Raw genomic sequence first — 24242 nt, forward strand, 5'->3', positions numbered from 1 at the left:
GTTCATAGCAGAGCAGTTTACATTAGCTAAGATCTGGAAACAGCCCAAGTGCCCATCAGTAGATGAGTGGATAAAAAAGCTGTGGGGCATTTACACCATGGAAAACTATACAGCTGTAAAAGAAGAAGGATCTTGTACCCTTTGGGATGGTATGGATGGACCTAGAGAAAATTATGCTAAGCGAAATAAGGCAGGGAGAGAAAGACAAATACCACATGATCTCGCTTATATGTGGAATCTAAAGAACTTAATAAACGGATGAACAGAACAGATTCAATGACATGGAAGCATGGATGAGGCTGACAAAATGTCAGAGGGATGGAGGAGGGCGGGTGGGTGGAGGGGGAGAGAGTAACCAAAGAATTTATATGCATATATGCACAACTAAAGGACAGGAACAATGGTGGGGAAAGGGACTGGGGAGGGGATGGGACGGGGTGGAATGGGTCATTGAGGAGAAAAAGGGACAGCTGTAATATTTTAAACAAAAATCAAAATTTAAAAATAAATAAATAAAACAAAAAACTGAAAGTTGTGGAAGGACAAAAGAGGAGTGAGAGTTTTTAAAAGTACAGAAAACAGGAACCCTCTCTTTAAAAGACCAATATGTATACAAGACATACCAGTATTAGATTTGGAACTTCAGTTGTAGACAAGTCCCTTTTGTAATTTTATGTTGCTTCCTAGCTCTGTGCCTTCTTTTCCTGTATTTTCTATAACCTCTGCTGGATGTATGAACCATTCCAGGGTTAACTATTACCTTTGACTCAGTCCAGGTCATTTGCTAGCCAATCCAAGAAACTACTTCCTTTCATTTTCAGTATTTCCCTTAAGCACTCTCCTTCAAGTTTGTCTTACATAAAACCCGGCTTTCCTTTGTCCTCAAGGAGCTTACAGATTAGCATGGCAATCAGTCGGGGAAACTAATAGATGATGATCTCCTGGATATATTATTGCAATTGTAAGCACAAGTTGCTATGAAAGCTAAGAAGGGTATCAAACTCTAGCTTGGGGAAAAGACTCGAAAAAGAAATCTAGAGGAAGATTTTAAGCAGTATGCAAAAAACATTTGGAAAAGAATGAAACTGAAAACAGAGAACTAGCTTATAGGCTGGGCCTAAAATGATGAATTGAACAAAGAAAATGAGAAAAGGTGACTTAAGATACACTTTGAAGTATGTCAAAGATATTTTTAAAACAAATTTCTAATACTTACACAGGAATAGGAACTTGACATGGAGGACAAGGTAAAGCAGTCTGAATAAATGCTGGCTCAGAAGGCTGTTCCCAAGGGCCTGTAGGCTGGTGCTAAAAGTAAAACACATAACAATTTAAGTCAGGGGGATAAGACCACATGCCATTATAAGAATCTTAGAAAACAGTTTCATGTATCCTCCACCCAAGCACATTGAATATTTTTTAAGAAATCAACAAACTGTGATTACTGGAATATTCTATTCCATCTGTATTCTATCAGCTTGTTCCCTTCTACACACACTTGATATTAAAAATTAAGGCAGACTCCAGTTTTTCAATGGCAGAACAGAGGCAGTATAGCCTCCTTCACTTCTCATATGCCAAAGGGAAAATGAGAAATAGAACTGGAAACTCCAACTTCCACCAGCAGAATGTTATCTCCATTTATTTTGCTCACTGTTGCCTCCCCAACACCGAGAAGAATGCTTACAGAGTAAGGACTCAATAAGTATATTAAAAATGTGAATGAATTTGAGGATATCAGAAGATATCTATAACCCCAAACCACATATGTGAAGGAAGACTGCCAAGTTTATCTCTATCTTGAAGACAACATGACTATCACACTGTATTCACAAATATTTATTTATTGGTCTCTCTCCTTTTCTATATTGTAAGCTTGTTAAAACAAAAGATCAAATCTTAGTTACTTTGTACCCCAGCACCTATCACAGTGCTTAAAACTGAGTAAGTACTTATTTATTGCTTGTTGAATGACTAAGTGAAATTAAGAAAATATGATCCATAGCAATCCACTGTCTCTTAATAATATTGTTCCCTTACCTTGCCAGTTTGCTTTATCAATGCTTGATCATGACATGGAGCAGGACACAAATGACCACATTTCTCCAACACTTTTTGGCAAGGTTGATGACAAGGAGGACAAGGGCCAAAGTGACAGCGATGTTTTTCTTGACTTGTATGATGGCAAGTTGGTGGTCGACTAAATCATAAAGAACAATTTTTTAAATTACTTTTGATCATTGAAGAATTATATCTGAAGTGCAAATATCTATTTATATATCTTTTGATTCCATACAGAATGAGAACATACTGTGAATATTAATATTTTAATGCACTAAAGCAAAATCAAAAACACTAACAATATTAAAAATCAATATGAATTTAAATTGGTAAGACACAAATGTAAGTGCGTACAAAGCTTCATACTAACCTGCACTGCTCTTTGCACTTGGGTGGTCTTGTGGTACGTTCTCGGCCACAGGGTACTGTCACCTTTGTATTACCACAATTGCACTTCACATCTACAGTTTCTGGGCAGGGATAGCAACTACCTGAAAAAAAATTTGAAACTTAAAATTTGCTTAACTACTCAAATGCCCATCAATAGTAGAATCAATAAGTTTAGTATGTTTGCACAATGGGAAACTACATGAGAATGAAGAAACTACAATATATGAAGGACTCTCACACACTTAACACTGAGCAAAGAAGCCAGACAGAAAGAGTATGTAGTATATGATTCCATTCAGTGAAGTAAATGGAAAAACTAATCTATAATGTTCAAAATCAGGATGATGGTTATGAAGGGTTTTGGAAATGCTGGTAATGTTTTGTTTAAGGATTTGAGTTCTGGGTACATGGACACGCTCAGTTTGTAAAAATTCATCAAGCTGAACAATTACGATTTGTATACTTTTCTATATCTACATTTGTACTTCAATAAAAGTTTTAGAACTCTCTTTAAAATTTGCTAGAAGTTGTTTTAAATAACAAATTAATCATATTACTCTTTTGTAAGCAAAATGGATCTAAGTCTCTGGAAAATCGAAAATCTAATGTTAACGATAATCTCTTTGGCGTATTTTCTTATATACTTCTATTCAAGCACATTAGTTTTGGATAAATTCCACAAAAAGAGTAACTTCTCACATCAGGTTATTAACAAGTACAATCAATTTCCCATTACACTGTGTGAAAGACGAAATTCTAAACCCTCATCTTAAGTTATAATTCCAAGTATTTCTCTTCTAAACATTTCAAAAGGAAAAGATATTTGGGTTTCAGTTTTTTACCTTCTTTTGTTATGAGTTGGTAGAAATACAAAAAAAAAAAAAAAAAAGAGAGAGAGAGAGAGAGAGAGAAAGAAACCTTTTTAAACAGGCTATAAAGTTCTCCCCAAGGCTCTGACATCATCTTGCAGGCTTCCTTCCCACTCTAGTTTTCCCAGTAAGGTACCTCATTTGAAATAAAATAATAAAGGAATTAAGGTCTTCATCTAAGCAGTGAGTATCTTAAGCGATTGCTGCCTAGTTGTCAGGACCAAGCAAAATACTGACTAGCAGTTAACCTGGTAAGAAACAGACTAATGATGAAAAATAGCCAGGTTAAAGCCTCTAAAAGTTCAAAATAGTTCTTTAAAACAACAGAATTTTGATACAAATAATGAACAAAGAAAAAGGAAATGAGAGTAAAAAGTACCATAGGGGGAAAACATATATGTATTGTACAAATTATCAAATTTATACTTTAGTGTTTCAATAAGTAAAGAATAATCCAGTAAAGTATTTTCTTTCTTTAAATTTACTGGGGTGACATTCGTTAATAAAATTATATAGATTTCAAGTATACAATTCTATGACACATCATCTGTATATTGCATTGTGTGCCACCACCCAAAGTCAAATCTTCCATCACCATTTATTTGACCTCCTTTGCCATTAACTAGCCCCCCCCCCTTCCCTCTGGTAACTGCTACACTGTTGTCTGTGTCTACTAGTTTTTGTTTGTTTTTCTTGTTTGTTCATTTGTTGCTTTCAGTTTTATATCTCACATGTGTGAAATCATATGGTCCTTGACTTTTTCTGACTTATTTCACTTAGGATAATATTCAGTGAAGTTATTATCTTGATGGCAATGCAAGTCAAGTTATCCTGACCCACATGACCAAATTTTATTTTGAGCTTTCCAAAAGAAAAAGCTATTAGCGAGATTTTTTTAAAAGGTAGGAGCAACATTTAAGTCTGTTCTCATTAAGGGTATTTTATCAATTTCCATACTTAATGATAAATTTAATTCATCTTCAGCAATTCAAAGAAGAACTTATCAAATACAACCTTTTTGCCACTCTAAACTGCAGTATCATTTTTTCTTTTGTTTAAATTTTGAGAATAAGGGGTAATTTCTCTGAACAGTCTTCCTACTGATCAACAGTATTTGTTACAGTTACCTGTACAAAATAGCTTCAGATATAATACTTTTTATATTAAAAAGCAGCAAACAGAATGTAACTATAGTGGTCAGTGGGTCAATAGCCAACAATGGTATTAGTCTAGGAATTCCAGAAGCATAAAAGTAGGTGACCTTGAACTTAAAAGAACTATAAATCAAATGTTCATATATTTATACTGCAAACATGGAGTCAGCATCCTCTGCCTATGAGTTATAGTAAAACTTTGATTATGAAGGTATCTAGAATGATAAAAAATGGTATGAAATAATGATTCTATATATCTTATATAACTGGAGATTAAACAAATGGTGAGAATGGTACAACAGTGTCTTCCACATACTTTCCATCAAGGTAAACTGTTTTAGGAGCTAATAAGTTTCTTTAAAAAGATAAATAAACACTCTGCCAAAAAAAACCCACATTGAACCTGAGTCTGATAAAACCTCTAGATCATACTAACAATTTACAGGAAAAACTGAGGAAAATGCCAAATAATGCGACAAGGTGCCCTCTGCAAAATTCAGACTCTGTGAAACTAAATAATGCAACCTAGTTTCTTAAACAAATAAGTGACCAAAAAAAAATAGGGATGGAGGCGAGAAAAAACAGACTTCAAAGACATCAACCAATTATATAACACACCAATCTTATTAGGTTTTTCAGTCATACAAACTGAATTAAAAACTGAAGATATTTATTTGACAAGAAACCTGAAGACCAGATATTTGCCGATATTAAGAAATATATTAACTATTTTTAGGTTTAGAAGCCATCTTTTAGAGATGAATACTGAAGTATTTATGGGATTTGCTTCAAAATAATATGAGGGAGATATGCTTTCAACACTTCTCCACTGAGTATGATGATTGTTCTAGCCTTTCTGCACCCTCCTATTTCTAGATAAGTTTTCATTGTATATGGATGCTGAATTTTATCAACAGTTTTTTAGACATTTACTAAGATGATCTCAATTCTCCTTTAAAATGTTAATGTGATGAATCACATTATATTTACTAACGTTAAACCAACCAGACATTACTGGAATAAATCCAACTTGGTTATGATAGATTACTGGAATAAACCCAACTTGTTTGGGATAGCTAACATTATAGTGTTGGGTAGCTGGATTTGATTAGCTAAAACATTAGTATTTCACAAACATGTTTGTGAGTTAGATAGGCCTATACTTTTACTTTCCTTTTCAGATGATATGATGAGTTGGAGCACATTCCTTTTTTACATACACTCTCAAATAGTTTATGAAGAGACTGAACTTACATATACCTTAAATGTCTACTTGTTAAAAATTATGTATAGCCCACCCGGGCGTGGCTCAGCGGTTGAACATCGACCTAGGATCCAGGTGATCGGGGTTCGATTCCCGGTCAGGGCACATGCCCGGGTTTCGGGCTCAATCAATGACTTTCTCATCATTGATGTTTCTCTCTCTCTCTCTCTCCTTTCCTCTCTCTGAAATCAATAAACATAGATTTTTTTTAAAAAAAATGAAGCACGAAAGATATTTTAAAAAAATAATAATAATTATGTATAAAGTCCGCGTGGCTTAGTTGGTTGGAGCATCATCCCCTACACCAAAAGGTTAAAAGTTCAATTCCCAGTCAGGGCACATACCTACAATCCATGTTTCTCTCTCACAATGATGTTTCTCTCTCTCTCCCTTCCTCTCTCTCTAAAAAAGTCAATAAAAACATATCTTCAGGTGAAGATTAAAAAAAAAAAAAAGTATGTGTAAAAATCAACTATGCTGCCCAGCCAGCATGGCTCAGTGGTTGAGCATCGACCTATGATCCAGGAGATCGAGGTTCGTTTCTGGTCAGGGCACATGCCCTTGTTGCAGGCTCAATCCCCAGCAGGGGATGTGCAGGAGGCAGCCGAACAATGACTCTCTCTCATCAATGATGTTTCTCTCTCTCCCTCTCCCTTCTTCTCTCTGAAATCAATAAAAATATATTTTTTTAAAAAAAAGCAACTAGACCTGGTGTTTTCTTGGTAAGAAAACTCTAACCTACTGATCCAATTTCTTTAATGGCCATACAACTAGTCAGGTTTTCTACTTAAAGTAAAGATGAGTGTTTTAACAATGGTCTACAAGGCCCTATACATATTCCCCTTTCCCCAGCCACCTTTCTCTCATCTCTTTGACCTCATCTCCTACCATCTGTTCCCTTGAGCACCTGCTTCCATCCTCCTTGCAGTTCCTTCAAATGCTCCTGTCTGAGGGACGCTGCAATCACGCGCTTTCTTGCCCAGAACAACTACCTCGCCCCTACTGCTACATGGCTTGATCCCTTACTTCTCAGGTCTCCTCTCAAATGTCATCCTTTCAGAGTCCTCCCCTGATCATACTATATAAAATAGTATATGCCATCCCCACTGTCACCTTTTTAATTTTCCTCTAATTTCCTTTCTACACTTGGCACCACCTGACAGTCTGTATTAACTTGATTACTTACTTGTATTCTAATTGAAAGGAAGTAAAAAAAAAATAAGTTCCATAAGAGCACGCACTTTGTCAATAAGGTTCACTCATGTAATCTCAATGCCTGGTACTTAGCAGGCATGCAAAAAAAACTTACTGAATAAATTAATGATTAATTGTAGAATGTTAAGGAAATTTAAATTTAATGAGTCAATGATGTAATATGACTATAAAGGAAATAAGATCCTTTTTGTAAGGGTGAGAACTGAAAAACTGGTTCTAAACTTCATAATCCAGACACTGACAAATCAGAGAACACCCATAGGAAAATGTCTATGGGGTTAATGTTATCTGTCACTTCTCCTAATAGGGAGGCAATGTGGTAAAATGGAAATATCATTAAAGTTTGAGTTCACATCCTGACTCCGCAACTAGCTGTATGACCTTGGGCCAATAGACTCTTTGACTGTTTCCTTATTATATTAAACAGCAGTAGTGCCGCATACTTTGCAAGATCTCTGAGACATTAACTAAACATCTAACATGCATGTAATCCCAAAGGAAGACAATGAAAACAGTAGAGTAGTTTGTCCCAGGTCATAAAGCCAGTAAGAGGCAGAATCCAGACTTGAACCAGAACCTCTTACCTTAAGACCATGCTCTTCCCACTATTTTATACCGTCATTTAGTAGATTCCATTTCATACCAACATATTCCAAATGGGTAAAGTTAACTCAGTTTTCAATGTCTAACAACTTAGGCAACCCTGAGACCCTTTCATGGGGTCTGCAAGATCTCAAACACAGAAAGTAAAGTTTTCCAAAAGCTATATAAGTGACATCAAAACAGGTTGAATGCAGAAGCAACTATGTAATTACAGCCATCTCCTATTAAGTTAGATATTAAAGACATTTACAAAAATATAAAAAAATACCACTAAATTTTTTTCAGAAAAGTTATTTTTCACAAAAAATGTTACTATTTTAAGATGCAATGGGCTTTATTGCTATTTTTAAATAAAATAATAAATATCATTACATTTTATTTCAACTTAAAATACAATAAGTATCAATAGACAAAATCCAAATTAACAAAAGCTCTTTGGGTCTCAGGAGTATAAAGAGGTCTTGAGACCAAAAAGTTTGAGAACCACTGGTTTAGGATATATCCAATTCCTTACTATACTTACTTACATAAAAATGTCTAACATTCAAAGTAAAACTAAAAAACCTAAGAACATATTAATTAATTTTAAAATTCTATGGGGAAGGTTGGAAGGAAGTAAGGAAATAACATGGTGTTATAGAAATAACAAAGCTTTTATATTCAGAAGACGTGGATTCAAATCTTGGCTATATTGTTTTACTAGATATTTCCCTGAATACATATGTCACTGAATACTCTCAACTTTACTCTGTCCATAAAATTGTGATCTTGGCAACTGCCCTACCTTCTCAAAGTTATTAAGAGGACACCCTAAGATAATAAATGCGAAAGCTCTCTGTCAACCTTAAAAACACGATGTAAATACAAACAAAATTATAGCTATTTTAAATTTTACCTCTGTGGCAGACAGATGGACACTTATGGTTTCTACATCCTAAAGTCCGTCCACAGTTTTGATCACAAGGTGTACAGTTTCCAGGGCAACACTGAAGAGAAAGCAGTATATAAAGAACAGGTCATCTGAAAACCATGTATAATATAAATATCATTACCAGTTATTCACAGAACTTGTGGAAGGCAAAAGATACTGTACTTCTTTTCATTATAATAATGAAAGTATTCACGAGTATCAGCATTCTTCTGATAAGTAGATATGTTATATTAAGAACTTGTAAGTTTAAACAGACAATGCCCTAATTTAATGAAATCATTTGTTAATTATTCTATGACTTAAAATATTCCCAAAAGATAATTTCATTTCTACTTATCCATACAGAGATTGACAACATTAACCAAAAGAATAGATCTGGTCAAACCCTATAGTCAATTCAGGCAAATAATTAGTCTGGTTATTTAAAATTTTTAATTAAAATAAAATCAGTTAAATGTATAGATTAGTTTAGCAGTTATTTTTAAACCAAGGGATCAAAGAATAACTAAAGGAGAAAAGCAGAGCGGGCTATTTACTTCTAACTTAATTTTGTAACTTCCCTGATTTCCAACCTCTTTATAAAAAATACAGTTGTCTATGACTTGTGCCAATTTTCACTCATGAACAAAAGGCAACTACTTATAGTCCATCTTGCCATTCTTATTCCTTTCTTGACTTCTCATATAGTCAAACTTTGGAAAGAAAATACAGACTACAATTGTCTTAAAGAAACTTAAGAGTTGAAATCTACTTAAGAACAAGTTTCAGTATATAAAAATAGCTCAAAGCAAAATACACTTTATTGAAAAGCAACTAAAAGTCAACATAGTTCACTCAATTAGCCAAATATTTACTAAGACTATGTGCCTATCACTTTGCTAGTGGCAGTGTGGGAAAGGAAGGTTTTGTGGTCCATGACTTGAATAAACCTTTAGACACTTTTGTTTCTGACCATGGTGGAGTAAACAACAACCAGATTTACACTCCTGCCTTAAACAACTAGAAAATCAGACAAAAAATATGAAGCAACAGTTTTCAGATATGAGGCAATTAGGCAGCACACGACAGCAAGTCCTAAGAGAAGAGAAAGTGAGTCCTGTGATAACACCAGCTTAGACCTGAAGGTTTCCAGGCTGCAGCACAGGGAGAAAGATCACAAGCAGAATCCGGTGGTCCCACCAAGTAGAGTAGTAGACAAAATTCATAGTTCAGAGAGGCCTGTGGCTAGAATTTGTGGATAAGTGGTAGATATAGAGAAAGCTCAGCAGAACTCCAGAAGGGACCAATACCTGTCTGTACATGTGTGAAAGGAAACTACCCAAAACCTGAAAAAGAATCACTGGAAGAAGACAGAACAATTTCCAAAGATTATTTAAGTCAGGGATTAGTTTGTGTTTCCTGTGGCCAGAGTAGAAGAATCTCCTAAAACATGGGAATCTAGCAGAGTACTTCAAAGAGTTATTGCCTGTGTAGAGGAGCCAACTTAGCCCTAGATAAAAGGGTAGTCTGGCTGCACCTAGCAAAACTCCAGTCTTTAAAGGACCAAATGGTTTCTAAGTAACTTAACTTTGACCCAGAATGAAGCTTAAAAATATTTAAAGGAATACCAAAAAAATGCAGCACCCAAATATGTAATGTCTGGATACCAATCAAAATGTCACAATGTCTAGATACCAATCAAAAATTACCAAGCAGACAATGAAGCAGGAAGATATAACCCAAAAGCAGGAAAAAAATCAATCAACAGAAACAGACCCAGAAATGACAGAGGATAGAATTATTAGATGAGGACATTAAAATAGGCATTATAAGTATAGCCCATCCCAATAATCAAGATAGAGGGCATGAGCATGCTGAAAGGACAGACATGGAAGATATAGAAAAGGCCCAAACCCAACTCAGAAATGGAAAAAATGCAATGTCTGAGATGATTAAACATAGGATGCGATAAAAAATGGATTAGACAAAGCAGAAGAAAATTAATGAACTTGAAGACAAAGCTATATAAACTAAATACAGAAATTTTAAAAACTAAAATAATAAATGGAGCATCGGTGAGCTGTGAGACCTTAAGTACCATAACATAAGTATTGCTGTCTCAGAAGGCAACGGGTGGGAGAAAACATTTGAAAAAATAAAAACTGAAAATTTCACAAATTTGATTTAAACCTACGGATATAAGAAGCTCAACAAAAATCAAACTAAAGAAACATGAAAAAGCTATACAAAGGAAGACCACAAATTGCTAAAAACTGGTAATGAGGAGAACATTTTTTTAAATAGCCAAAGGGAAAAAAGACATAAACAGAGGAGCAGATGATCAATCACAGCACACTCTTTATTGGAAAATATCCAAGCTAAAAGTTAGTGAAACAACATCTTTAAAAAATGGAGAAAAAACTGTCAAACTACAATTCCACAGTAAAAATATTTTTCACAAACTAAGGATATTTTACAAAGCTGAAGATATTTTACAGAAGTTGAATTAATGACCAGCACTATTAGAAATGTTAAAGGAAGTCCTTCAGATAGAAACCTAAGTTAATATAAAAAAACTGAAAACACCAAAAATAATGAGTTTGATGATAAATTACAAGACTACTTTTTCTTATTTTTTCAATCTCTTTAAAAGATACTTATTTAGAGCAAAAATAAAAACATTGTATTTGGGGTTTATAAAATACCTGGATATAAAATGTATAAGAATCAAATAAAGGAATTGAAATGGAATCACTGAGAGACAACACTCAATAAAATATAAATTAGAAAAAGAGGGAAAAGGAACAAAGAACAGATAGGCAAATAAAAAATAAATAGTAAAATGACAGACTTAAATTCAACCATATTAAAGATCACATTAAATGTAAATTATCTACACCCAAATTAAATGACAAAGATTGTTCTGCTAAGATAAAATAAAACATTATCTAAATGCTGTCTATGAGAAAATCACTTTAAATATAAAGTATGAATAAGTTAAAAGTAAAAGAATGAAAAAGACATACCATGTTAACACTAAGCAAAAGAAAGCTGAAATCACTACATTTCAATAGGAATCTCATCAGATAGAGGGATAATTCATAATAATAAAGAGGACCCTCAAAAACTGCAAATCTACAAACTCAATAAAATATTCCAGCTGACCATATACTGAACCTAGTGTCTATAAATAAGATTTGAACAATAAAAGTTAAGCCCGTTCCAGCAAATGAACTATCACTCTTAACATTGCTATGATGTTTTAAAGTCAAGGAACAAAAATAGCTTAAGAACCAAGCTGAGAGAATTATGCACAAGATTTAAAAAAGCCCCTTGTCATTTAAAAATCTTGGTAAGATTTCCCACTAGTACAAACAATTAGGATTAATCTAGAGTATTTATTAATATTTCATATGAGAAGCATAGAATATGCCTGGACATTTGAGGAACATGTCAAGACAGTGCTTATCACTGGCCCACTAAGGAAAAATTCAGAATTTTTAAAGCAGTGTCCCAAGCTTATTACACATACCTTTCTCTTACACTGATGCTTCTGACAGTCACGCATCTTAACACACTTAGTTTCACAGAGATAAGGTTTGTGACATGGCATTCGTTTTGTATGCTTTCCACAGCGACACTGCTTTTCCACTTCCTGGAAGAATCAAATAAATGCTATTAAAACTGACTTTTGTTAACATGACTTTTTTTTACCTTGCAATTTTTATAATTACTGAAAAATGAAGCAGAAAAGTTTTAAGAACAAATTCACATGAAAGGAAAACTTTACCAAAACTAAAGCTGAATTTCCTAAAATATGTTTATATCTTACGTTGTTCCCAGACTTCATATGAATTTCCATTATTAAATTTAGTAGGAATTTAGTACTAAGTAGTAAAATCATACCACACATTAAAATCATTTACATGTAGTTATAACCATGATATGTGCACATCTTATCTCAATAAAGCAAGAAAACTGGATTAATTTTAAGCAATTTAATTGGATTAAATTGTAAAGTAATTTGTTGAGTTGGTAGTATGGTTGTAACCAAAGTGACATATATATATATAACTTAAAAGTCTCAATGACATCTAGGCATTCACTTCTTTCCATCATCACTAAGCCTAATTCATCACTGCTTTGAATGTCTACTGGGAACAAATAACCCTTCTGGACTATAAAAATGAGAATGTTCAAACTTTTACCAAGCAAAAACAAAAGGTGATTTTTGGATTTGATCACTGGCATACTCTCCTGCTTCTTCACCATATACATTAGGTCACTAAACTCATTCAGGTCATGATATAGATGTTTCTAAAACTAAGTAATGGAAAACAATTACAGAACAATCCCATTTGACATTGTAATAGAAAGCTCTTAAAAGTAATTATTATAGGAGATGACTAACTTGTCTACATGTTTCACAAGGACCTCGGTGACAACGCTGCGAACATCTATGGACTCCACATTCAAGTAATTTGTCACAACTATCTCCACAAGTTGGTACATCTTCTGTACAAGGCAAAGAAAACTCTAAGAGCAGACAAAAAGTCAATGTTAATAGTAAGATACATTATTATAAAGCACTAACAGTGTGTCATGTCCTTTTGGGTCCCTAAGGAATGACAGTCCTTTCAGACTATGAATTTTTGCATCTACATAATTATTGGAAAAAATTAACTTTAATAAAAATAATCCCTAATATTTGTAAAGACAATGTGAAGTTAAAAAAAAGTTGACACATGACCAGTTACCACTCTCAAGGAGCACATTTTTATAAGCTACCTATTTCAGAAATACTTATCTGAAGAAATAATATGATGTAAACTTCTATGAAGAATTCCACAATATAGAATTATAAAAACAATTTGCTCTTAATAATCTCACAGGATTTAAAAAAAAGAAGTAGATGTAAAAACATTATGAAACTCACCTTCACCATAAACATGATAAGTACTGGCAATAATCTTATAAGCATTTGTGCTGGTATTGGTGCAGAGTCAAGGAAGTAGACTCAAACTACAACCCTTCTATGCCTTTATCTCAAAGCAACCAAAACGAAATTCACTTATAATCCAATATACAATAATGACAATAGCTTGTAATTATTAGGTTTCCTTTATATGCTAAGCACTATACTAAATGTTTTATGAGCATTTAATTCTCACAATCGTCTTACAAAGATATTATTATTGTCTCCATTTAACTTGAGAAAGTAAGAGTTCATGAAGGTGGGATTTGAACCCAGATATGCCTGATTCCAAAGTCTGAGTTCTTAATCCACACAGTGTATTGTCTTCTCATCCAAATGTACAAAAACCTCACATCAAATTTGTATTATTATTGAAACTATAATTATGAACTCACAGGGAAATCTAATTAGGAAAGTACTCTAGTTAGCATAAAAAATAATTATATCCCATTAAAGATTTAAAAATAGTCTTACTTGACTTCTGACATGGACAGAATCTTTTCCCAGATCGAGGACATTCTCCACAAGCACCAACATGACAAACTTGCTCACATGTATGATTACCACATGGCAGTGTTTTTCCACATACCTAAAATAAAATGCAAGAAGTACTAGTGAAGGCCTTAAAACAAAAGACTTTGTATATTATGTAATCCATTTTTTCTTTGTACATAACCCATTTTTCAATCATAAATAAGCAACTTCGTGTTCCTCATAGTTTTTTTTTTCTTACATAGGTATCTCATATATATATATATATATATATATATATATATATATATATATATATAAACATACACACACACACACACACACACATTCCTATGCACCAAGGAGTGTATTTTTACAATATACAGGAAAAAAGCACATACAGCTTCATATGGCCATCCACCAAAGATTTCCAAATGGTACTAAAACTATGCCAATTCTAGGATACACAATCTACAAAATCAATCCCAATTCCTCAATTGGACTAACTCAAGAAGTCGGGAGGGGTGTTGGTTAAAGAGGGGAAAGAAAGGGAGAAAGAGCTAGCAAGAAAGAGAGTACACATTCACTGAATCCAAAATTCAACAATTAATTTGAAAATAATTTCCCTCCAGTAATTAAAACATTAAACTGGAAAAGTTTCCTAAAATGTAAATATACGTTATTTGAGTTACTAGTCTTCCTCTCCTTTTATCCAATAAAAACAAATTAGCTAAATCTTAATTAGCATTTCTGATTATGTTTTCCATATTCTTTAATACCCACCTCCCTCAAAATGCATATACACTTACTTGATCACAGTGCCACAGTGGACTTGCACAGCTTCTTTCAGCTACTTGTTTGCCACAGACACACTTTTGTCTACTAACTCTTGGACAGGGCGGACAACTTCCTAAAATCACAATGATAAATTAGCACAGAAACATTATAAAGGCAATAGAGACTGCTTTAACTTTGGTTAACAGGTATGGCTTTTCACCTGCATGACAAGGATTTTCACATTTGTGTTGTCCACAAAGCAACTTCCGCCCACATGGCTGCTGACAGGACCATTCCTTGGCGCTGCACCTACGAGGGATGGGTTTTGCTTTCTTACAGTAACAAGAAGTTGTGACCATCTTTGGACAAGGAGGGCAGGGCCCTAGAATCCAATAAAAGGGGGGAAAAATCAGAAGTGAAAGATAACTTTCAATTCCTATGCCTATCAGTGATTTCTAAAGCTTTCCTTACGGATACTTTAAAAGGCATTCCCTTTCATTATTTTCTTATATAAACTTAAATTCTCAATTCAACTTTCATAATTTTTTTTGCCTCAACGTAAGAAGAAATAATCATCCACAAACAATTATAAATATAATATATAACTCACCTGGATGACAGAGGAGTAAGCACTTATGGCCACAAGAAGGTTTAAATTCTCTCTCGCATACTTGACCACATGAATGAGGCACAAGCCATGGATCTAAAGGTGGATCTTCTACTTTTCCACAGTAGCAATAGTACCTACTAGGTGTGTCAGATCGTTTGTATTCAAACCTACATTTTGGACTATAAAGAATTACTGAAGTTAGTTTCATTTTGTAAAGTGACACAAGAGACAGGAATATAAACATACTTAGCAATATGGTATACTCAATTAGTTTTATGTAATGCACTCTCTGCTCCATTTTTATGTTAGTGAAAAACAAGATTTTACTAAAATAAATTTCAACCATCTAGAACAGCTCTGTCCAATATAATTTCCTGAGATAATGGAACTGTTCTATACCTGCCAAGTCCAAGATAGTAATTATTAACCATATATGACTAGTGAGCATTTGAAATGTGGTTAACACACACAACTGAGAATGGAACAACATTACATTTATAATTTTTAAAAATTTAAATAACTGCCCGGCCGGCATAGCTCAGTGGCTGAGCATCAACCTATGATCCAGGAGATTGAGGTTTAATGCCCAGTCAGGGCACATGCCCAGGTTTTGGGCTCAATCCCCAACAGGAGGTGTGCAGGAGGCAGCTGATCAATGACACATCACTGATGTTTCTATTTCCCTCTCCCTCTCTCTGAAATCAATAAAATTATAAAAAAAAGCCCTAGCCAGTCTGGCTCAATGGTTAGAGCATCGGCCTGCAGAATGAAGGTCCTAGGTTCGATTCTGGCCAAGGGCAGGTACCTCAGCTGCAGGCTTGATCCCCAGCCCCAGTAGGGGCACGTGCAGGAGGCAACCAATCAATGTCTCTCTTTCACAGAGATATTTCTCTCTCTCTCGCTCTCTCCCCCTTCCACTTTTACTGAAAAAGCAATGATTAAAAAAATCCTTGGGTGAGGATTAAAAAAAAAAAATGTAAATAACCACATGTTGCTAGTTGCTACTACACTGAACAGCACATAACTAGATTATAGGTATATCCTGGCTTCACCATGTAAGAGTAAGGGAAGTCTGAACACATCATTTTATTTCAACTAATTTCAATATCCCCATTGGTAATATGGGAATAAAATCTCTCACAAATCACTGAGAATTATTTTTACAAAGTAACTAGTATGTCAAAAGTGTTTTTAAAAACACAACCACAATTTTATAAATACAAGGTGTGGCAAAATTAGGTTTACACTTCTGAGTATGCAAAACATTATTGTATTATTTTCCATATGAACAATTGTAAACCTACTTTTGCCCCACCCTGTATATCAGTACTTATGGTAATAAGGGGAGCTCTGATGTGGATCCAGTTTTTTGGAAGCATGAATCTTATACAATTTGGGGGTCTCTGTTAAGAAAAAGAACTCAAAATTACAAATATAAAATTAGTTACAAAAGTGAATATTTATGTGACCACACAGAATCCCTGAAGTTTATGCTTCATTATCTTGACAGTCTACCCTTTCGGTTGCCAGTGTGGATACATTTATTATTATCTTTATTTAGCAAATTTATAAAATTTCCATTCTCCAGCACTTTCTGGAAATATAAGTTCAAGATCAAATCATGAATAATAAACCATCTAATAAAATAAATGTAGAAAAATTAATAAGATTGAATAATATACACCTACAGTTTTGAGAGATTTTGAGAATAAAACTGAAAAGCTTATGATCAAAATATGTTAGATGATAGTTTTGTACAATGTGATATTAATGTATACTAATATGAACTCCAGGAGAGAAGTACCAGAATTATGAAGAATTCTGTCCTATAGAAAAGAGTTGAAAGTTCTTTAAAAAGAATAACAAAGGAGTACCCTTTGGGACAGTATGGATGGACCTGGAGAATATTATGCTAAGTGAAATAAGCAGGCAGCGAAAGACAAATATCACATGATCTTGCTTATAAGTGGAATCTAAAGAACTTAATAAACTGATGAACAGAAGAGATTCAATGACATGGAAGCATAGATGAGACTGACGAACGTCAGAGGGATGGAGGAGGGAGGGTGAGTGGAGGGGGAGAGAGTAACCAAAGAATTTATATGCATATATGCACAACCCAAGGACACGGACAACGGTGGGGAGAGGGACTGGGGAGGGGGAAGGGACAGGATGGAACGGGTCATTGGGGAGAAAAAGGGACATCTGTAATATTTTAAACAAACATAAAATAAAATTTAAAAAAAAAAACAATAACAAAGGAGCTATTTTGCAGGAGGAAAATAGTGTTTAAATAATGACTTACTAATTATTGGGAAATAAAAGCCATTACCAAGTCCCATATCTTTACAAACCAAGTGACTAACTGAAGGCCAAACATGGATACTGAAACTGCCAATAAAGCAACTTACGAGCTACAGTTTTCATTTATTTTAAAACTTGATATTCCAACCAAATAAGAAAAATTACCAAGGCCAGGGATAATCTTTCTTTCCAAAATCATCATCCGTCAAAGAAGATACCAGAAACTGGCTGTCTTTAGCCCACTTCTGGATACAGGGCATGTGAAATATACAGAAACATCCTGAACAACTCCAAACCTAAGACAAAAGTAGCAGATATTAATATGTATGCTATGATTTTTCTTTGATAATTACAGAATACTTTAAAATAAGCATCACAGTGCCCGGCCCGGTGGTTGAGCATAGACCTAGGATCCTGAAGATCAAGGTTTGGTTCCCAGTCAGGGCACATGCCGGAGTTGCGGGCTCGATCCCAAGCAGGGGTCGTGTAGGAGGCAGCCGATCAATGACAATCTCATCATTGATGTTTCTCTCTCTCTCCTCCCTTCCTCTCTCTGAAATCAATAAAAAAGATATATTTTAAAAATTAATTAATTAATTAAATTAAATAAGCACCACAGTAAATTATTTTCAAGAGCAAACTAAGGATTAAAGAAAAATTATTTTGCCCTGACCAGTGTGGCTTAGTTGGTTGAGCATCGTCTCATGCACCAAAAGGTCACCAGTTCGATTCCTGGTCAGGGCATATACCCAGGTTTCAGTTTCAATCCCCAGTCGGGGTGCGTACAAGAGGCAACTGATTGATGTTTCTCTCTCTCTCTACCTCTAAAAAATCAATTAAAAAAGAAACAACACATAGTTTTTTAAAAAGAAAGAAAAATAATTTTTCCTTCCAGTATAACAGGGGAAATGTTCTTTAAAGAAAAACATTACTAATCATCCGGATTCATTCAGCTAGAAATAACTAACACTAACATTCTGGTCAGTCTCTAGGTTTCTTTTAAATGTATTTCATACTTTCTTTTAAAATGAGTTCATACCACACTGACTGATGTATAACTTCATAGTCTTTTCTTTTAACACAGTACAGTAAAATCTCAATATAACAGACTAATTCAGGAGAGGGGTGTCCGTTAAAGCCGGAATTCCACTGTATAATAAATTCCATTATATAATAAAGTAGGTTTTCCAAATGTGTATGTTAAAAAAATTGACAAATTTGTTAGTTTGCCTGTTTTTACTTATGTAGGCACATTTGTGTAACTAAAATTATGTATGAAAAGTTTAATTTCACAGAAAATTTTTCTATCTGTATTACTGTAATTTTTAATTTATACTGAATAGGTCTAGTAAATGAGTGCATTCACCAGTCACTTGGAGTAAACAAATGCACATGGCTGAGGGGTGGCTTAGCCCACTGAAGAAAGTCACATCACAAGACAACAGAACCAATTATAGACAACAGAATCAATTACCTTGCCCCATGCAGTGTGATCACATGCTAATCATTCACCAGACATTGTTTATGAGTGGTGACTCTTGGATTTAAATATTATAGACTATAGTTGTCGATATGTAATATTTATTTATGTTGGCAAAATTACTACAGTGTTTTTTCTAACATATGGCTTATTTGCTAAAATTTGTTAAAAACAATGAATTAATAACAAACAAAAAAATAACCTGTTAATATTAAGCAAATATTGGTTAAAAGCATTTGAAAATTAACAGGGTGTTAATTTTGACATATGACATAAGGACTGGAAATTTTGTCCATTAAATCTGAAGTCCGGCTAAATCAAGGTCTGCAAAATCGAGGGTTTACTGTATAAGCATGTACCCTTATCAAACATACTCATACATGATATTTATAGCCATATAATAATATATCATGTAGATTTATATACCATAATTTATTTACCCCATTTCTGGTTGTTGGACACTTAGGTTATTTCCAATTATAAATAACACTACAAAGAATTCCTTAAACACAAATATGTACATATAATTTCTATGTTGCTTTTTTTCTTATATAAAACCTATTTGTCTCACACTTATGCTAAATTCTAAAAATCAGACAAGTCTGGCTGGGCGTGGCTCAGTGGTTGAGCATCTACCTAGGATCCAGGAGATCTCGGTTCGATTCCCGGTCAGGGCACATGCCCGGTTTGTGGGCTCCATCCCCAGCCGGGGGCCTGCCGGAGGCAGCCGATCAATGACTCTCTCACCATTGATGTTTCTATCTTTCTCTCTCCCTCTCCCTTCCTCTCTCTGAAATCAATAAAGAGATAAAATCAATCAATCAATAAACAAATAAATAAAATAAAAAAATAAAAATTAGGTGAGCAAAAAACTTGGGAACATATATATATAATTTAAAAGCTTAATAAATAATAAAGCCTACCGACATATTTATAACTGACAAAAATTAGTTCTCCTTTCATTATAACATTTCTCAACTGTTTAATAAAATCAGACATGTAGTATAATGCATAAACTGACAACAGCATTAAAAAAAAAAGCCAATTTTTCAGCTGAGTTCCTCCCCAATCAGTGACTGTGAAAAGAACTGGGATGCTAAGTGAAAGGCCAAGATGCGGAAGAGGAAATGCCAAAAAATGGTACCATTATTGAGCCGATTACTGATAAGGGCCAAAGTTCAGTCCTGCAGGGGCCCTCTAAAGAACCATTCAAAACATACCTAGGGCCCAGCCAGCATAGCTCAGTGGTTGAGCATCGACCTATGATTCAGGAGATCGGGGTTCGTTTCTGGTCAGGGCACATGCCCAGGTTGTGGGCTCGATCCCCAGCAGGGGGCATGCAGGAGGCAGCCGATCAATGACTCTCATCATTGATGTTTCTCTCTCTCTCTCCCTTCCTCTCTCTGAAATCAATAAAGACATATTTTAAAAAAAAAATACCTAGGACTACCCCAATCCCAACTCCTAACAGTGAGGAAGCTGGGGCACTCATCCACCCATTCCCTGTGGTGGAATGTTGGCCCAGTGCGCATTAACTCCCCTGTGCTTCTGCACTACACCTGTGTACTGGCTGAGTTGGTTCCCAATGAGGAAGCACTGAGATTAAAAAAAAAAATACACACACACAGCAAGTGTTTAAGGTAGGACTGTATCTGCATGCAGAGAAACTATTCATCCATTACAGCTGAAATCATAATAAACCAACCAGATGTGATTCGGGGCACCAAAGGTATCTGCTATGCTATCCTATTCAATGTATGTGAAATTTCTGACTCTCTACAGCAACCCATTTCATTTGGCCTGATTTTCTTCCTCTGGGCAATACTGTTATACTAGCAGTGGTTTAACCTGAGGTCTAAATGTTGAGTCTATCATATTCAGTCATCACTTCCCCTTAACTGCTCCATTAACACCCTTTTAAATTTACATACATATAACTTCACCATTTGGCCATCTGGGCTCAAAGTACAAGTACGGACATAAGTTTTGTCTAAATCCATCTCTCCCCAATGACTCCAGTCACTGTCCACAGTGCCTTCAACACAAGAAAAACTCACTAATAAATCATGGTCACAGCTAGGTTCTACTTCCTTGAAGGCAGGGACGATATCTACCTTTTTGTCAACCTGCTAAAAGTAATGAAATATAGTCCATTTTAACATTTCAGTATTGTGGGCATCTCTAAAGTACAAATACATTAAAAATGCTTTATCAAATTGACATGAGCATTGAAACTGAAGATACTTGCTTCAGTTATAGTAACAGTGCTAAAAATATTGGATGTTCCTTTAGAGGTAATTTTTTTAAATTACAGATTTATAAAATAAAGATCAAAAAAATTCTCAAACGAATCATTTTTAAAACAAGAATAAGCAAAAGCATAATAAATGGTTAAGTATTGTAAATGCAATGTAAGATATTTTGGGGAGATACATTAATATAGGTAAGGAGAATAACTTACTGCCTGGTTTCTCTTCACTGAAGCAATACAAATTAAGCATGTCATAGCCCCTGCTTGAAAAGCTTCATTTAAATACTGTTTCGTTCGCTCTAATTCACGTATATCTCCATCTTGAAATTTAAAAATTGAAAACTTCATGTTAATCAACATTGGAAAATAAAACACTCATTAATAGCACTATACAGTATGTGAGAACTGTCTAGCAGTATCAATTGCTCAAAATATAGCTTAAAATGGGAGGTTTAAAAAAACCAACCAGCGAGCTGCCAGGAGGTCACAAAGTCCATGCATTAAATCTTACGTATTTGACTCAAAACTAGTACCTCAGTCCTCTCAGAGCATACTTTTAATGCTGTTACAGTGCTTACCAAATTTGGTGGGGGCAGAGCCATAGACAAGAGCAGCAAGATGTCAAGTAACAAGAGAAAGCATGTCAAAAGCAAAGTGAAAGAAACTGAATGTCAAAGCCCATTTAGCCTGAATATAAGCACATAAGTGTGTGTATGTTTGACATATAGCATATTCTTAATAAAAACTTGTTGAATAAAAATATCCTGAGCTCATTACAGTATAATAACTATTTCTGCTTTAAAAGGAAGCATGAAACTTTTTAGAAAAAGATTATTAGCCTATATTTTCTCAAGCAATTATTTAGAGCATTTATTTGCTAGGCACTGTATTATTAGTATTTCAGTGGGATTAAATGAGCTATTTTTATCTTCATTCTGCAGATGAGAAAACTGAAGCACAGAACAATTAAGTAATTTCAGTTTGACTCTTAACCACTAAGAGCCCCCTTAATCACTATGCTATGCTGCAGCAAGGGGTTATTACAGGAAGGTCCAAAAAATAACAGGTTAAAAGTAAAATGAAAGGCAGAAAAACTACTCAAAGCACACATGACACCAAAATGGCAATAATCTGAGTCACCTTAGTATAGGAGAAATAAACCTACATGCCTTTAGTACAATAAAGACTGTTCAGTAGAAGTTGACTGAGCAATAGTATAAACTATCTTAAGTATAGAACTTATGGCAATAAAATGGTTCAAATCAAAATTTAAGTTACCAGACAGAAAAATTAAATAAACAGGATGCTTGGATATTCTTTACTTTCTAAAATCATCTAAGGAAACACAGCACTTATAAAAACATGCTCTACATAATATAAACATAATGTATGCTATTAAACAAAATATACATAATAGCTCTCCTAAAATTTTAAATTATAAAATTATTAAAGACAATTGTTTTATTTTAAATAAACATTAAAGTTCAAAGAGTATCCTTAAAAGTTGACTTAATAATCATATTCTGTGTTCTTATTTTGCTTTTCCGCATAGCTGGCTTTAACAAATGTAAAATATTTTAAATTTCATCTAATTTAACAGCTAATACATAATGTGAGAACAAGATGAAATAGGCTTTAACAAAAATTAAGTCTCTTATATTTATAAGATTTGTATAAGATTTCTTTTAAAACTGTATTAAAGTTTGGCTGCAACAATAAAGTGTACTGCCCAAAATGTCATGGTGGATAGCATGGCATCTGAAGTCATGCATTTTAAAAACAACACTCTGGCAACTAAAGAAAAATGAGTATGAGGAGGCCAAAACTAGAAGCATAAAGTACCAGTTAAGAAGCAGTTACAGCAGATAAACCAAAAAATGAGCTTGAGCAAGTTACCTAATGTATCTGTCTCAGTTTCTCATCTTTAAAACAGTAATAACAGTAATAGTAATATCTACCTCAGAGTTATTATGTGGATTTAATTCACACATTAAATAGTTGTAGGGGCCTGAGTTAAGGCAATGCTAGTATATGGGGAAAAGAGGGGTGGGTTTAAGAAACTTAAGAAGTAAAAGTCAGCAGGGCTTGGTAACATTTAAATTACGTTCTTTTTAAAAGTCAATGTTCATGTTAACATTAAGAAGGAAAGAATGCCGTGTTTGATGAGATGTCTGACATGGGCAGAAGAGAGGAGCGGTAGTGAATGAAACACATTCATGTCATGTATGTGCCATTCCTGCTCCCAGATTTCTGGTTTGGTTGTGTGACTAGCAAAACTGTGGTGCTACTAATTGATATAAAAGAAACAAGAGAAGAAATAAGGTATCTTTCAGCATATGCTTGATGTGTACATGGGCCAGCAAGATAGGGATACCCATCAAGAAGTTGACCACACAAGTCTGAAATTTGAGAGAAGAATCACAAAAGTACAAAGGCTGTGCTCAGAGAAAAAGAATGAACTTCTTTGATCAAGTTCTGGTGTCCAATTCACTAACATGATATGGAATGCTGGCATTCGTTCTTAAATCAAGTGATCAAATTTCATTCCTTACCCAATGGAACAAGAATCAATATATTTACGGACTGACACAAAACAGCATAAGAAAAACTGCCTTAACAATTTAAAATGAAAGTCAAGATTAAAAATTAACAAAACTTACAAATGATAAATGTTTCCTAAGCACTATGAAGAAATACTGAGTTATTCTACTAAATTTCCTATTTTAAAACAAAATCTGTCTATCTAGAATGATTTAAGTGAGGTACTCTTGAAGCAGGAAACTTCTTAAGGTTACTTTCTATGAAGTCCTCTAGAAGAAAGTACCTCATAACCTTAAGGTTACTGTTTATCAACTTTTACCTGGCTGAGCCAGGCTTCTTAGTCAAGCCTTCTAATCTTAATTCCTTT

General features: G+C 34.3%; 1 protein-coding gene across 6 annotated transcripts in view; it reads right to left on the reverse strand.

Annotated features, from left to right (window-relative positions):
• The window catches only part of NFXL1 (nuclear transcription factor, X-box binding like 1), a 49467-nt gene that overhangs the window by 20268 nt on the left and 4957 nt on the right, over positions 1-24242 (reverse strand). For all 6 annotated transcript variants that reach the window (XM_081129492.1, XM_081129494.1, XM_081129493.1 and 3 more), the window contains 12 exons: positions 21545-21654; positions 17769-17899; positions 15300-15478; positions 14910-15071; positions 14722-14822; positions 13916-14030; positions 12878-13002; positions 11999-12121; positions 8452-8542; positions 2432-2552; positions 2041-2200; positions 1217-1308 (listed from right to left, as the gene is read on the reverse strand). In XM_081129492.1, the coding sequence (XP_080985618.1) occupies positions 1217-1308; positions 2041-2200; positions 2432-2552; positions 8452-8542; positions 11999-12121; positions 12878-13002; positions 13916-14030; positions 14722-14822; positions 14910-15071; positions 15300-15478; positions 17769-17899; positions 21545-21654 (1510 nt within the window). The remainder of the gene's footprint in view (positions 1-1216; positions 1309-2040; positions 2201-2431; positions 2553-8451; positions 8543-11998; positions 12122-12877; positions 13003-13915; positions 14031-14721; positions 14823-14909; positions 15072-15299; positions 15479-17768; positions 17900-21544; positions 21655-24242) is intronic.

Source organism: Miniopterus schreibersii (assembly GCF_964146895.1).
Source record: "Miniopterus schreibersii genome assembly, chromosome: 1".
Classification (NCBI taxonomy): Eukaryota; Metazoa; Chordata; class Mammalia; order Chiroptera; family Miniopteridae; genus Miniopterus; species Miniopterus schreibersii.